This window comes from Mytilus galloprovincialis, chromosome 3, assembly GCF_965363235.1.
Source record: "Mytilus galloprovincialis chromosome 3, xbMytGall1.hap1.1, whole genome shotgun sequence".
Classification (NCBI taxonomy): domain Eukaryota; kingdom Metazoa; phylum Mollusca; class Bivalvia; order Mytilida; family Mytilidae; genus Mytilus; species Mytilus galloprovincialis.
The window spans coordinates 18,347,114-18,362,213 of record NC_134840.1 but is presented as its reverse complement, the minus strand read 5'-3'; the positions used below and the strand labels follow the sequence as shown (position 1 = coordinate 18,362,213).

Genomic DNA, 15,100 nt, shown 5'->3' with positions numbered 1-15,100 from the left:
TTTTTACAGGACAGAACACAAACAGTAGTCATTAATGGCATTTCCTCCACCGCAGTACCCGTAACATCTGGTGTACCACAAGGAAGAGTATTGGGCCCAATACTGTTTCTTATCTATATAAATGACTTACCGGAATACCTTCAACACAGCAAGCTTAGACTCTTTGCTGATGACAGCATAATTTAAAGGGAAATAAAAACACAAGATGATTTCCATAAGCTACAACTCGACCTTGACTCAGCAGCTCGATGGGAGTCAGATTGGTTTATGGCATTTCACCCTGATAAATGTACAAACCTTTCCATCTCTCATAAGAAAAATAACTACCGGCATAATTACATCCTCCACAATCACATTCTTGAATCAGTTACATCAGCAAAATATCTAGGCATTACCTTACAATCAAATTTGAAGTGGAACAAACATATAGACAACATGGTATCAAATGGGAACAGATCATTTGGTTTTCTAAAAAGAAATTTGAAATTACAAACACAGAAACAAAATCCAGAGCATACCAGGCACTAGTAAGACCCAAACTGGAATATAGTTGTAGTGTCTGTGACCCCCACATGAAAGAATAACAGATACAATTAGAAAAGGTACAGAGACGCGCTGCTCGTTATGTACACAATAACTACGATTACACGAGCAGTGTCACAAACATGTTAAATCAGTTGAAATGGCCACCACTAGCTGAGAGACGCTTAAAAGCCAGACTTATTTTATTTTATAAAGTAATACATTGTCTTGCAGCCATTTCATCGCATATTCTTGAACAAATAGACAGCAGAAAAAGACAAAATCATTCTCAGACATACAGACACATCCAAACTTCAAAGGACACATACAAATGGTCATACTTCCCGCGAACAATTATTCAATGGAATTTACAACCACAAATTGTAATTGAAACCACCACTGTTTGCGGCTTTAGAGATCGGCTAACACCAGCTGTTCTCTCTATCTTCAAACAAATTCAAACAAAACATGTACATATATATTTTTTTAAATCACAATCTGTATATATACAAACACTCCAATTGTTATAAAATATTTTTATAAATTTTGTATAAATTTTTGTCAATCACGCATGCGCAACAACATGTATTCTTCAGTATTGAAGCCTTGTTGACCTTAATTAAGAAAAAGAAGAAGCCTGTATCAAGTCAGGAATATGACAGTCCATTCGTTTAATATGTTTTATCATTTGGTTTTGGCATGTGATTAGGGACTTTCTGTTTTGAATTGTCCTCGGAGTTCAGAATTTTTTTTATTTACTTTTTCGTAATATAAATATAAACCAAATGTACAACAGTTTGTATTAGCATTCATTATATTTCCTACAGTTTTCTGAGGAAACTGAATTGAACTTGAAATGGTTATAAGTTAAAAAAAACGAACATGTAAAGGAGTCCATGTTACATTGGTGTCTTACATTTTATTCTTTTATTTCTTGTAATGACAAAATTATTTCAATATGCAAAAAAATAAGAAAAAATCGTTGAAAAAGATTACAATGGACGCAACAATAAGTCAAACGTCGTTTAAGTCTCAAGGGGTCATCTAACTGTTTCGATTATAGTATTGTTTTTGTAGATAAACATGTAAATCTATTTTTGCTGTTGTTTCTGTAAACTATTTGTACCTAGCTATGGTATTTTTTTTATTTAATGAGCAAACAAAATAAAACTAGTCTTAAATCATCAATTCTCAACATTAACTCCGTTTTGAGTCATACAATGGTTTCGATCATATTGGTATTTTTCGTTAACTTGAAATGCTTGTAATGTTTGCTCTTGATTGTTTTTAATTTGTGATATTGAGGGAAGAAAATATTTGACAAAGTATACGTATGTACAAAGACGTCAAACGCCCGGTAAGAGCTTTAGCCCGTAAGACCCTATGGTATAGAAGAGCTTTAATATATCGATCTAAAGACAACTGTAAATTCTACTTAACCTACATGAAAAAATAATTTCTGGAAACTCTTTTACTTAGCAAACTCTCGACAAAATTACTATATCTGTTGAAATATGTCAAAATACCTACTCTCTAGTATCGCCTGTTTGTACACAGGTTTTGTGTACACCAGGTGTAGTACCAACAACAATCACAAAACACAGGAAGGTACCAGGGTTTTTAGGATCTGGTATTACTGTTGTTCCTTTTGATGACAGACCTGCTTTTATAGGTCCATGTCTAACTGAAGGTTGTCTATAAATAGAAGATTCATATAAGTATTTTATTTAATGCATGATTTTATTTCTGGGTAGTCGGTATCACAACTTTTTGCTTTATTGATTAAATAAGTAGTTTTTGGCAGTTGTAATACTGTGTGTAACAATCCTTTAAACGATCAATCGGGACACAACAATAATTGTTCATTTTAGGATTGGTTTTCTGATGATTATATATCCTTAGTCTGTAGCACTTCATAAATCCAAAGAAATGGAGATGAATAACCCATTTATAACAATAATTCAGACATTATCTATTCTCCGTATTGTCATACATTGAGAGGTGTAGCTGGCTTTTCAACTGGGTTACGGTTTATCGTTTTCTTCGGAAAATACTGAACCAAATAAGAAATATACCTTTTTTTCAATTGTTCCGTTGATTGATAGCGTTTAACGTTTTTACAGATTTTATAGAATTCCCCTGTGCCATGGATTATGTTTTTTTTTATATACTAATTTGGATACTTGATATATTGTAACCCTGAAGTTCTTAATTCGCAATCCAAACCAAAACTGCATACTTGACTCGTTAAAAGCTTCCCATATGCATGATGCATGTAAACCTGACCTCTTTTTATCGCATGATGTTCGTTAAAGCTGGAAGACATTTTTTGTGCAATAATTCTACACGGTTTAATTATTTGGAAATCGTAAGCAAGCAGCATGCATGCCATGTGCATGCCTTAAATGGTTACACCATTCCTTCTTGTGATTTTAGCTTTTTTGGTGATTTCCAAATGTAATTTTTACTTACTGAGCACTTGATGTGACTGTAAATGGAATAGAACATTCTTCATGCAAAACACATACTACTTTCTGTGGTAATACACGGTCTCCAATATTGGCACCTGGCTGAATTCAATATATATAAAGATATATTCAATGAATGGTTTTTGAGTAATCCAGTTTTCAAATTTTACGACCAATCAGGTCAGTATTTTTAGCCAAGATTTTGAGAAAATGAGTAAGGGATACAAAAAAGGATTTTACAAGAATCATGTACATCCCATATCATTTTGGTCTTTTTAAATTTCGTAGATATGCATTTTTTCAATCATTTATAACAAAAACGTTAAAATAATAATCTTTTTGTTTTTAAAACTGAGAAAAATCACAAAAATACAAAATTGTCATCATGGTAAATTTTACACAAAAAAGCGTCAAAATATGATAAAACTTTCTTATATGAACACCTACCTATAGTTTTTTTAAGTAAAATTTATTCAGATTGCTCCACTTCATCTTTATAGAAAGTATGAAAAAAAGTTTAATTGTGGAACTTTGATTTTTTCCACGATGATAGCCCAAAAATAGGTAAAAATCGATGAAAAATGTGAAAATCATCAAAATTGGGCATTTTCAAAGGGCCGTAGCAAAATAAGAAGTGCACCACCATAAGATTTTTTCTTCACCAATTATTTAGTTACAGTCTTATAAACCCAAAAATCAGGTTAAGAAAAAAAGTTTTGTTCTAGAAATTTTTGGCTCCTCAGAGGTGTACATCCTTAAACACACTGATCATAAAAAAAATCTTCTTATGTTGCTTGTTCTTTAAATTTTTACTTTTCAATGTTAAGTTATATCTTTACATTGGATATTTGTAAAAACAAATGCCTGTCATTCTATAAAATTTCTATGAAGTGTAAAAGATTGCATGTCTGTTAGTTGTGTCATATGGTTGCAGCTTCATCAATGCAAAGTTGTATACGTTCTCTGTAAGGTTGCAATTTTCTCTAAGGTTATATGAAAATTACCTATGTTGGCATGTGAGGCTTTGTCCATTTACAATACAAAAAGCTAAAAGGTTTAACACATTTTAATAGAAACGTAAATGACTGAGATATTAGAACATACAAGTTATACAATTACCTGCGAGTGTGGAGCTGTGAGTGAATTACCATGAGCTAAACAAAGTACAATATACACTATTCAGATTCATGTACTATTTTCAACTTAGAATATGACAGAAAACTCAGAAAGTCTCACTCTAAAGCAGACATATTCACTAACAAAGATTATTTTCAGATCGATTAGGACTGGCTTTAATTTTGTATTAATTTGAAAATTTTTGATACGTGTTTGTGATTAAGACATGGATTCATTTTGACAAAAAATGCAAATCGGATTTTACTCGAATAGAATACTTGCAATTAAAGAAAAAATGTTAGAATTATCTAGATGATTGGAAATGTTTTGTTGTATCAAATTAGAGTACAATCATGCAATTCATTGAAATTATTTTTATCTCAAAATAAAATAAATTGAACCTTAAGTCAAATGAAGTTGGACATTTGTATTTTCATACAATTGAAATCTACGAGCCAGGATGCAGCCATATGTAATACAGGGCATCCGACCTTAATCAGATGTGATAAAAACACCATCTTTTTATTTGAGCTCGATTTCTTTCTGAAATTTATAGCAAAAAATTAAGAACATTAGTAAACGGTGTAAGGGACATATCATTCCCAATTTTAACAGGATGATCATCTGTTCTATATTAATTTAAATAAACATAATGTACTTACCAACTTGACAGGTAAGACCAGAATATCCAGATGGACACTGACAGAATCCTGTGTTTTCTTTGCCGTTACAGAAACCTTGGTTTAAACAGGTTAGTCTGCTGCAGGGTCCTCTAGCTTAATTGTCAATAAAACAATAACAGGTATTTTGTAAACTTATTATCAATTTTAAATTATTTTTATTTTGATTAAAATATTGGAATCAACAGTGTCTCATTTAGTAATATAGGTGGGACACTGAAATGGAAAACATAATATATATCCCGATGTTTTCAAATAATAATTTCTAAATATGTAAGCTACGGTAAAACAAGTTATCGTGGTGGTGAAAAACTCGAAATATACATTTTTTTTTAGACCTGGTATATGTAAATGCTATTTTGAAAGATACATTTCAAATGCAATGAATCGTAAGTGATATGTTGAAACATATTTAATTTGACATTAAACATTACTCTTTCCATTTTTCAAACTACAGTCTTTTTCACAACTGTAAGTCCTTACTAAGAGACATTGATAATCAGCTTATGCTGAAAGAGCATTACAATCTGGAATTGGTCCGTCACAAGTAAAAACAAAAAGGACAAGGTACGATAACCTATTGCAACTGGCCCCCTATTTTCGTTGAAATTAGAATGCATAATATCCAAGAAACATGGCTATTTCTAAAGAGAATAGTGTCTCATCTAACAAAAAATCAATATAACTTTTCTTTTTCCGTGTGAAAAAATTATTAAATACCTCTCTCTTTCTCGTGAAAAACGTAAATTTTATGAAAATCCGAAGTTTTCCCGTCCCTTTTAGCAATATTTAACTGTGAGCGGACGCGAGTACCACGAAGATATTTCAATATGTTGTTTGTTGTAAGGAAATAATTCACTGTTTTAAATATATTTGTGGTACTCGCGTCCGCTCATGTTCAAAATTCAAAATTTCTACACTGAAAATTCCTTGTTTTTACGGAAACGTCGATAATAATTATGTGAACCAAGGACCGGAACGAACTTGCATTTCCGAATCTGCTCGAGTATCTTATATTTTAACTCAGGTGATCTTGATTGAGTTACAAAACTTCAATGCCCGGAAGGAAAAATGCTGTTTCGTTCTTTATCATGTGTACGGTTTTTTTTTAAGTCGGGCAAAGTAAAGGAACATGTGATTTTGCATCAATTTTTTTAAAGTGACAGTGGCAGTGTTTTCAAAGAACAACCAGCAAACTGTACATTCAACAACACTAAATGAATAAAGACCCTACCAAATTATAACCCTTTTTATCCGTGTACATACTACGTAAATGGCAACTCGAAATTTAAATCGATTTCACGTGGAAACAAAATTAGAACCTAGATTACCTCCCCTGTCAATGGATTATACAGGAAATTTTTTTTTTTTTTTTTTTTTAAATAATTTTAAAGAAACAAAAATCTTAACTCATTAAATGTATTATAAATATTTTAAATATATAACATTTATTAAAAAGACATACTGCAAGGTTTAGATATAATTTTGAAACTTTAATTAAGTGTATGCAAATATTGTAAACCTTTGAAAAAATACAAAGTCAAATATGATACTATATAAAAATATCAACAAAGCCTACTTTCAAAATCCGAAGATACATTACAGATGTATGCTTAATTTTTTAAAACGAAAATCCATGCGTCTACTCTTGTATAAGCTGACCAGACAGCTGTTTCTTGCTAAAAGCTGACATTACAATATGATAAGAGTTTCAGTTAAAAAAAATAATACTATCTTTGTTGTGACTATTTTATTTTATTTCTTTTCACTTTTTCTTTTTTAAAATCGTTTCTCTAATATAAAATAAAAGGAGAAGCTGCTATGTGTGCGACTTGTTAATCGATAAAAGGGTAACATAACTAATTTTTGTAAAAGAAATAAATTGTCTTTATGACACATTCCCTATCCAGTCCTTCCAATTTTAGACAAATACATGTATATTAAACTTGTATTTTGTGTATCTTCTCAAGGGATGTAGAAAAGACATGTATCTTCTCAAGGGATGTAGAAAAGACATTTCCTTACTCAAGAGAAGCACACCTTGTAGCTGTTAGATAATGAGAAATAAAAAAGATTCAGTGTCTTGTCTTTTTGTTTTTGGAATGTACAAGTACCCGGCCACGTCCACTTATTTGCATTTCTATTGATCTTAGCCTTTTTTTAACTGATTTTTATAGTTCTTTCTTATGTTTTACTTTTACACCACTGTCCAAGGTTAGGGTGAGGTTTCAGATACCGCTAACATATGTTAAACCTGCCACATTCTCTATGTATGTGCCTGTCCCAAGTCAGGAGCATGGAGTCAGTTTCACAAAAAAAAAAGATTGATTGTGAGTCATAAACAATTCAGTATACTTACGATCATTCTTAGTCGTAAGTTTTTTTTGTGAAACTTTTGTCTGCATAAATTAGGCCGTTGGTTATCTCGTTTGAATCGTTTGACATTGTTATTTCGGGGCCTTTTATAACAGGCAATGCAGTATGGGCTTTGCTCATGTTGAAGGCCGTACGGTTTTTCTGTGTCATTTTGGTCTATTGAGTGGAGAGTTGTCCCATTGTCAAGCATAAAAAAGGCTAATTACTGCTGATTAATGTTGATGTCTGAATTCTTTTATATACGTTTTAATATAATTATACCTTATAATCTTGAAAAAAAATCTTGTATACCTTTTACATTATAATAAAAATCATAAACATTTATGAATTACAATTAATATATATCTTTATTTTTATTCCTATCCTTATAAATATTTTTTTGGGGGGCCGGATCGACTTTACATAGGGGCCGGATCGACGTGGGGCCGGATCGACGTGGGACGGATCGACTTGGGCCGGATCGACGTGGGGCCGGATCGACCCGAAAGCTACCACATCTTCTTATTTATAATAAATGCATTGAACAAAATGTCTAAAACCACTAGACTCCTTATATTTGCCGGATTGCCCAAAGATAGATATGTTATTATTCTATTTTTTCATGATATATTCATCTTTTGTCTTAGATTAAAAACAAAACTGTAAAAGAACCCAAAGGCATCGCCCTCTATCCTCTCCGCCCCAGTTGAAAAATATCAATATGTAGATCAATTTAACATTCACAGTGTACAGTATGCACCAATTTACTCACTGTTCTAAATAATAATATGAATGGTACTACTTTTTACTGCATAAAATTTATTTTACAACTAAAAGGTTTAAAAATAAATTGACGTTTATGTAAATTTTGAAAGTCAGCAGCCAAGTTTACACATCAATAATTTCTACTCTTATAATTCTCAACTATTTTTTTATGCTCCACGTATTAGTAAAGAGCATGCATACGTCCTCTCAGTACCGGAGAGAGCATTAAGTTGTTCCCTTGTCCGTCTATAAATACGTACATACATACATTGTAGGTCCTTCCGTCTGTACGTTCCAAAATTGGTTTCCGATCTCTAACTTTAGTTTGCCTCAACCAAATGTTAAGAAACCTATACACAATGCTTATCACCACAAAACACAGGTCAGGTTCAATTTTGCTGGCCTCACTTGATACTAGAGTTATGCTTCTTAACAAAAGGAAAAAATGCTGAATTTTTCGTTTTCGTATTCCAACTTTAGTTTGTCTCTACCAAATGATATAAAATTTATACACACTGTTCATTACCACAAAACACAGATAGAGTTTGGATTTTGATGGCGCCACTTTTCCAGTTCAAGAGTTATGCCCCTGTACTAAAAGCAAAATTGCTGAATTGTTCGTTTCCGTTCGCTAATTTAAGTTTGCTTCAACCAAATGTATTGAAACTTATAAACAATGCTTATTACCACAAAACACAGACCCAGTATGAATTTTGGTGATTTCTTTTTTCTGTTCTAGGGTGATGCTCCTTTACAAATGAAAAAAAAATGCTGATATTTTGTTTGCGATCTCTAACTTGAATTTGTCTCAATTCAATGTTATGACTGACTGCATATACAATGATTATTGCCACAAAACTCAGTTCAAATTTTAGTAGCGTCACTTTTAAAGTTTTTGAGATATGTCTCAGTATAACTTTATATGTTAGCAGGGGAATCAACTGAGTCTCTATGCCAATGGACACATTCTCCATTTATTTAAGTTATTTTATTCAATCCTTGGGCGAAGAGAAAAAATACGGAAATTAATTGAAACCTTATAGTCATAAATAATATTGTCTGTTCATCAGATCATGGGGGTGGGGGGTTACATGTCATAAGGCTGTTGTTAGCAGCAAAGAATATTGGATTATTATACAGTATGCAAAACTAATAGAAATATGTATCTGATGTCTCTCTATTATATGAAAATACATACTTAGATATGCATAAACATTATTTTATCTGATTTGCAATGGTTTTTAAGCAATATATTATATCATGGATACGTTCCTGTGTAACCATGGAAACACTGAATTAAGAATTATATTAGAATTGCACATCTGCACTAAAGGTACTCATAAATATCCTTAAGTTCCCCGTTCCAAGCTTAAAAATTACACTCAGCGATACTAGAAATCTTTTTAAATGTTCTTCAACTGTTAACTTAAAACTAACTATGCGTTGCTAAGGAAAACTCGGGTTGATTTGACGAATTATATAGATACAAAATCAATATGATTTTTCATGCAAACATTGTTTCTTAATATATCAATATAGGAGTCGACTTAATATGAGTTGTATGAAAACATTTGAATTTTTCATTTTTTTTATGGATAACATTGGACATGTTGGATAAAAAAGTACTTTTGTGTGGTCACTAGGCAACATTGTGGTTGCTAGGTTACTATTAAGAACTTTTTAAAATGATAGACCCAACAATAGTAAATATTCAAGTGTTTGGTAACACATTACCATTCATTTTAATAGATTCAGAAGTCTTTTCCTTGGGCAATTGCAATAAAGATGGATATTATAGTTCGTTTTATAAAACCCGTTGCTAGGCAACTAAATAATCACATAAACACGAAATGTTCAACATTTTTTTAAGTCACTATGCATAGACTAATGATGGATTGAATATGAAGTAATTTGAAGAGGGGGCCAAAAATGCCCCTTATCATACCTTGTCCTTTAAATAAGTATTTCGCATTTGGTACATGGTCTAAAGGTTATATTTTGCTCATTCACTGTTTAGTTGAAACTTCTGGTGTATTAATAAAAACACTTTACAATAAACCAACAAATAATTTTGTTTTTCTTTTGATATAAATCTATATTCAAAATTAATTTACCATGAGACTTGTTTTTAAGGTTAATGATATAATTTTAATCTGACAAAACACAACATGTTTTAGAAAAACTCTGTTCCTCATTCTGTTGATTAATTGTTATTTCATCAATTTGATTATGAAATGTACTAATCTAATAAACATCAGATTAAATATAACCATTTATATATAAAAGTTTCGAACTTCGAACTGCATACCAAGGTATTAATAATGAAAAGAGCGTACATCATGTGGGGTGGATTTCAGTTATTTGTCAACTATGCATAATTATAAATGTCTCGTCTTCAACAACATTTTTCTTAACACAAAGAAAAGTCATTACCTTCTTGTTTTTAAATCATGATAAGTTTGCATAAATATGTTTCACTTATGTAATGTTCATTGCTCATTGTGTTTCATGTTAAAATATCTCCTAATTACATATCATATTTTAGATTAGAGAAAGCGTCTTGTTGATTCAGATATTTTACAGAAAAGTGAGCGCGTAGATTAAAGCTTAAAGCGGTTTTCGTGAGAGATTCCATATGTTCAAAAAGGTGAACATCAAGCAAATATCAAATTCTAGGAATGAGTTATTAGATCTTGGATATATAAGTAGATGTGTCAAAAACATTTATATTTTCAATGTAAACACATTAGAAAACGTGTGTGCACATGTTAATTTTGTCATTTTCGAGATAGACAGAATAAAGCCATTTTTATGTTTGCAATAAATTTAATACCAATAGTTTTCAGTGCATTATTGAAACACAATTTTGACTTTTTGGCATAAACTATACCAGTGACAAGGAAAATATTTCAATACCAGCATTTGGTGAAAGCGGCATTGATTGTATGCTAGTTCCTGATAATGAATACTTTTCATGGAAGACTTATTACGATTTCTTTTGGTAAATATCAGCATGGTTAACACCAAAAAAGTTTGTTTGGAATTGCAGCTGCTTCCTAAGGCTTGTAAGTTACAATTTTAAAAATGGCAATCATTTTTATAAATGTTTTCTTGCAAATTGTTTTTTATGATGCTTATGAATCATCAGACGAAATGCTCATAGCCATAAGTGAAACGAATAGATGTGACTCTAGAAAAATCTAACCAAGCAAAAAAGTCCTGGAAATCATAAACATTGAAAGTATTGTCACAAAAACAAAACAATTTGATTTTCATTAGTTGGCATGTATGATCGAAATCTATCTACTTTACTAAGAAGTAGTTGTATCATCTAATGTTGCCATTTTTTATCAAAGAGAAGAAAAAACTTTCTATTATCAAAATAATAGATGTCATATAATATCTTCATTTTTTTATTTTTATAATTCAAAGGGCTGAAGAAGTTGCTGTCTAAAATATATGTACCATGTAATGTTTCTTTCGTAATTGTAATGTTGTAACACCTTTTCTCTCCTTCTCTTCTACAAAACAAAAAACAAAATAGTTTATATACAAGAGGCTGTCAGAGTTATATAAAATCTGTCAGTCCGTTCGTTAGTCCTCAACATGTTGGACATTATCTCATAAATGCGTCAACTAATTTGCATACAACTTTGGATAATTATTTATATCTATTGACGTGAGCTCCCTTTTGTTTTTGTTTTTTAGATTTTAGATTTTACGTTTCCAAGTTATGGTACAAAATCTTTCAATCTTTCAAGAACAGGAACTCAATTTTTTAATCTTTTGGGAACCATCACTCCTGATCGGTAAATTTTTTTTTTATTTTGAAAATTGATCATCAAAATTGACCTCCATTTTGTCATCAGTAACAGGCAACACGTTAAAATTTAATAAACATTGGTTGAACGATTCATGAGTAATTGCACAGACACAAATGGAAACGCCATTTTTCAAATATTTCAAGAACCGTAACTACTGAACGGTAAAAGTGATAATCGTCATATCCTACTTGACCTCAATTTTGTCATCAGTAAAAACATCTAAAAATTTTAAAAGCTTTTGTTGAATGGTTCATGAGTGAATGCAAATGACTGGAAACGCCAATTCTAAATCTTTAAAGAACCATAACTCCTGAACAGAAAAAGTGAAAATCGCCATTATTGACTTTGACCTCCATTTTGTCATCAATAACCACATATTTAAATTTGAAAATATTAAGTTAAACGGTTCATGAGTAAATGCACGGACAGGACTGGAAACGCCAATTTTCAATCTTTCAAGAACCATTACTCTTGAACAGCAAAAGTCAAAATCGTCATTAATGAACTTGACCTCCATTTTGTCAGTAACAACATATTAAAATTTTAAAAGATTTGATTAAACGGTTCATGAGTAAATGCACGGACAACATTTAGCTGCCGTCGCCTGCCTGCCTGCTCGCCAATCCGCCGTTCATCTCCTAATCAATAACGATATTTCCGTTGAAAATCTAGTTAAATTGAATCATAAGTTTCAGTTTTCTGGTCAATATATAGAAAGATTATGTTTTTTTCTATCTTAACATTTTTATCAACTACACATAACTGAATTTCACGGAAACTCAATTATAAATGTATGGTTCAGACAGAAGGAAAACATATGATAAACATTATTCCTATGTATGAGTCCAGTATAAATTACGTGTTTAACTTTTTGCCAATTGCTTGTAGAAGTCAATTGCGATTAAAGGAATAAAATGAGAAAAAGAGTATACTGTAACGATTTCGCCCCTTCAACCGAGTGGTAAGTTAAATTGAATAAGGAGGCTCGATCGAACATAAATTGCATGGATCCTTTGAGTTGGTATATGGTTGAAATAATAACTAAGTCAGGTAACCATGTCTGAAGTATAAAAACTACTGATATTTGTTTATGATTCAATATTTAGGATCAAGGGGAGGGGGTCCAGGGGTTGGAACCCCACTTTTTTTTTAACATCAATGCATTTGAATGGGAGTATATAGTTGCCCCCCCCCAGCCTTTTAAAAATGGCTGGATCTGCCCCTGCATGCTGGCACTATAAATTGATGCGAACAATTTTTTTTCCAAAATTGCTGTAACTTGTATATTAATTACAGTCCCTCTAGACCTAAAATTAAAACTGAAGTACTGTGCAGCTATATAGATTTGCAGAAAGAAAAAGCAAATAATGGCAGTTTAGATTGATGCGGTCAAAAGATTTTTGTTAAACAGGTCGTCCGAGGTATGAAAACTACTCGTAAACTGATATTATATTGGTTAATGAGGTCCGATAATTTTGTTATGTGATAACGAGCTATCCTGACTCCAGGAATAACAAATGTAAAACAATTCAAATAACAATCCCCCCCCCTCTTAATACTAACGGCCTAATTTATGTACAAAAAAATGAAAGAAAAACAAATAATTTATGTGAAACATCAACAAAAGAAAATCACTGAATTACATGCTCCTGACTTGGAACAGGCACATACATGCAGATTATGGCGTGGTTAACAGGTTAAACATGATTGTTCTCTTGCCGATTATAAATCTGAAATAAAACCGGCAAAATAGCAAAACTCTATATAATTCAAATCGCTTTTTTACCCAAGCCTTTATATTAATTAAGGCAAAGAGTTCTTAAAACTTATAAATCAACTCTAGCCGTAGAATTTATAAATCAATTTTAGCCGTAGAATTTATAAATCAATTTTAGCCGTAGAACTTATAAATCAATTTTGGCCGTAGAATTTATAAAAATCAATTCTAGCCGTACAATTAGAAATCAATTCTAACCGTAGAACTGAAGTAAAACTGACCAAATAGTTGGTCAGTTCTAGGTAGAACTGTCTAAAACTGTTCTAGGGTAGACCTGTCAGGATCAGTTCTAGGTAGAACTGTCCAAATCAGTTCTAGGTAGAACTGTCCAAATCAGTTCTAGGTAGAACTGACCAAATCAGTTCTAGCTAGAACAGTTCTTAACCTAGAACTGACTAAAAGGTGTCAGGCTGACAGTTCTACGTACTGTTCTAGACAGTTCTCCTGACAGATTTAATGAGAGGTTAGAAGTGATCTCCACTGTAGATGTGTTTTGTTTTTAACATGTGTTCGTGTTTATCTCCCGTTATCAACACAACACATGTTTGCTCAATTGGAAACTTTGGATCAAATTTCTGTCGTGTTATTGTCCACTATGCTATAACTGTGTTAGCATGTATGTTTTAATATGTAACGTTAATTTATAATGGTTTCTTAAATGAATTAAAGTAATTGCACAAGAAACTGATTTTGATTATCTTACATTGTGTCAGTTTTCGGGCATTTTAGCCAGTTATATACGTTTCACAGTAGTCTAATCTCATTTTTTTTTTGTAAGTATTTGGTCAGCATCACCCTCTTATTTTTTTATTTTTGACATTGTACTGAAAATCGAATTTTGAAAACATACTTTTGTAGTTTTATCTTTTGACATCCAATAAAGATGTGTTTGGATAACTTTGAATGCATAAACTATCACCCCCTTTAAAGCAATGAACAAAACTTATGTTATTTTGCTCTGAATATATTAATGTCCTTTATTTATACTAATTTTGCGCAATTTTGCGCCTGTCCCCAGTCAGGAGCCTCTGGCCTTTGTTAGGCTTGTGATTTTTAATTTTAGTTTCTTGTGTATAATTCGGAGTTTAGTATGTCGTCCATTATCACCGAACTAGTATACATATTTTTAAGGGACCAGCTGAAGGAGGCCTCCGGGTGCGGGAGTTTCTCGTTACATTGAAGACTCATTTGTGGCCTTCGGCTGTTGTCTGCTCTATGGTTGGGTTATTGTCGCTTTGACACATTCCCCATTTCCTTTCTCAATTTTAATATAATGTTGTAATTAATTTTATATAATGGAATGACCTGTAAATGACTTTCAAAAGTACTAGAATATTTGGTAGAATTCAATATTTTGAATATTAACTAAAGATTTGTAATTTATGAGAAAAAAGCTTCTCCTGGTTTATTTTACGTATAACTGTATAAAAAGTCAAAAACACAGAAAGTCCTTGTTTTCCAATTGGAAATATGTTAGCAATAAATTTGAATAATGTCATCTAAAATGATAGATTTATCTTTCGTTGTACTGATTATTTGTATTTGTATTGCAGGGTCAATATACTTGTACTTCTTTTGGCTTTGAGATGTCTT

The 15,100-nt window shown here is 31.6% G+C and overlaps 1 protein-coding gene across 1 annotated transcript in view; it reads right to left on the bottom strand.

Annotated features, from left to right (window-relative positions):
• The window catches only part of LOC143066226 (uncharacterized), a 53,131-nt gene extending 38,860 nt beyond the window's left edge, over window positions 1–14,271 (bottom strand). The window contains exons 1-6 of the mRNA XM_076239224.1: window positions 14,249–14,271; window positions 11,372–11,427; window positions 4,769–4,882; window positions 4,110–4,144; window positions 2,995–3,092; window positions 2,053–2,217 (exon numbers count right to left, since the gene is read on the bottom strand). Coding sequence (XP_076095339.1) covers window positions 2,053–2,217; window positions 2,995–3,092; window positions 4,110–4,144; window positions 4,769–4,882; window positions 11,372–11,427; window positions 14,249–14,271 — 491 coding nt within the window. The remainder of the gene's footprint in view (window positions 1–2,052; window positions 2,218–2,994; window positions 3,093–4,109; window positions 4,145–4,768; window positions 4,883–11,371; window positions 11,428–14,248) is intronic.
• Window positions 14,272–15,100: the final 829 nt, after the last annotated feature.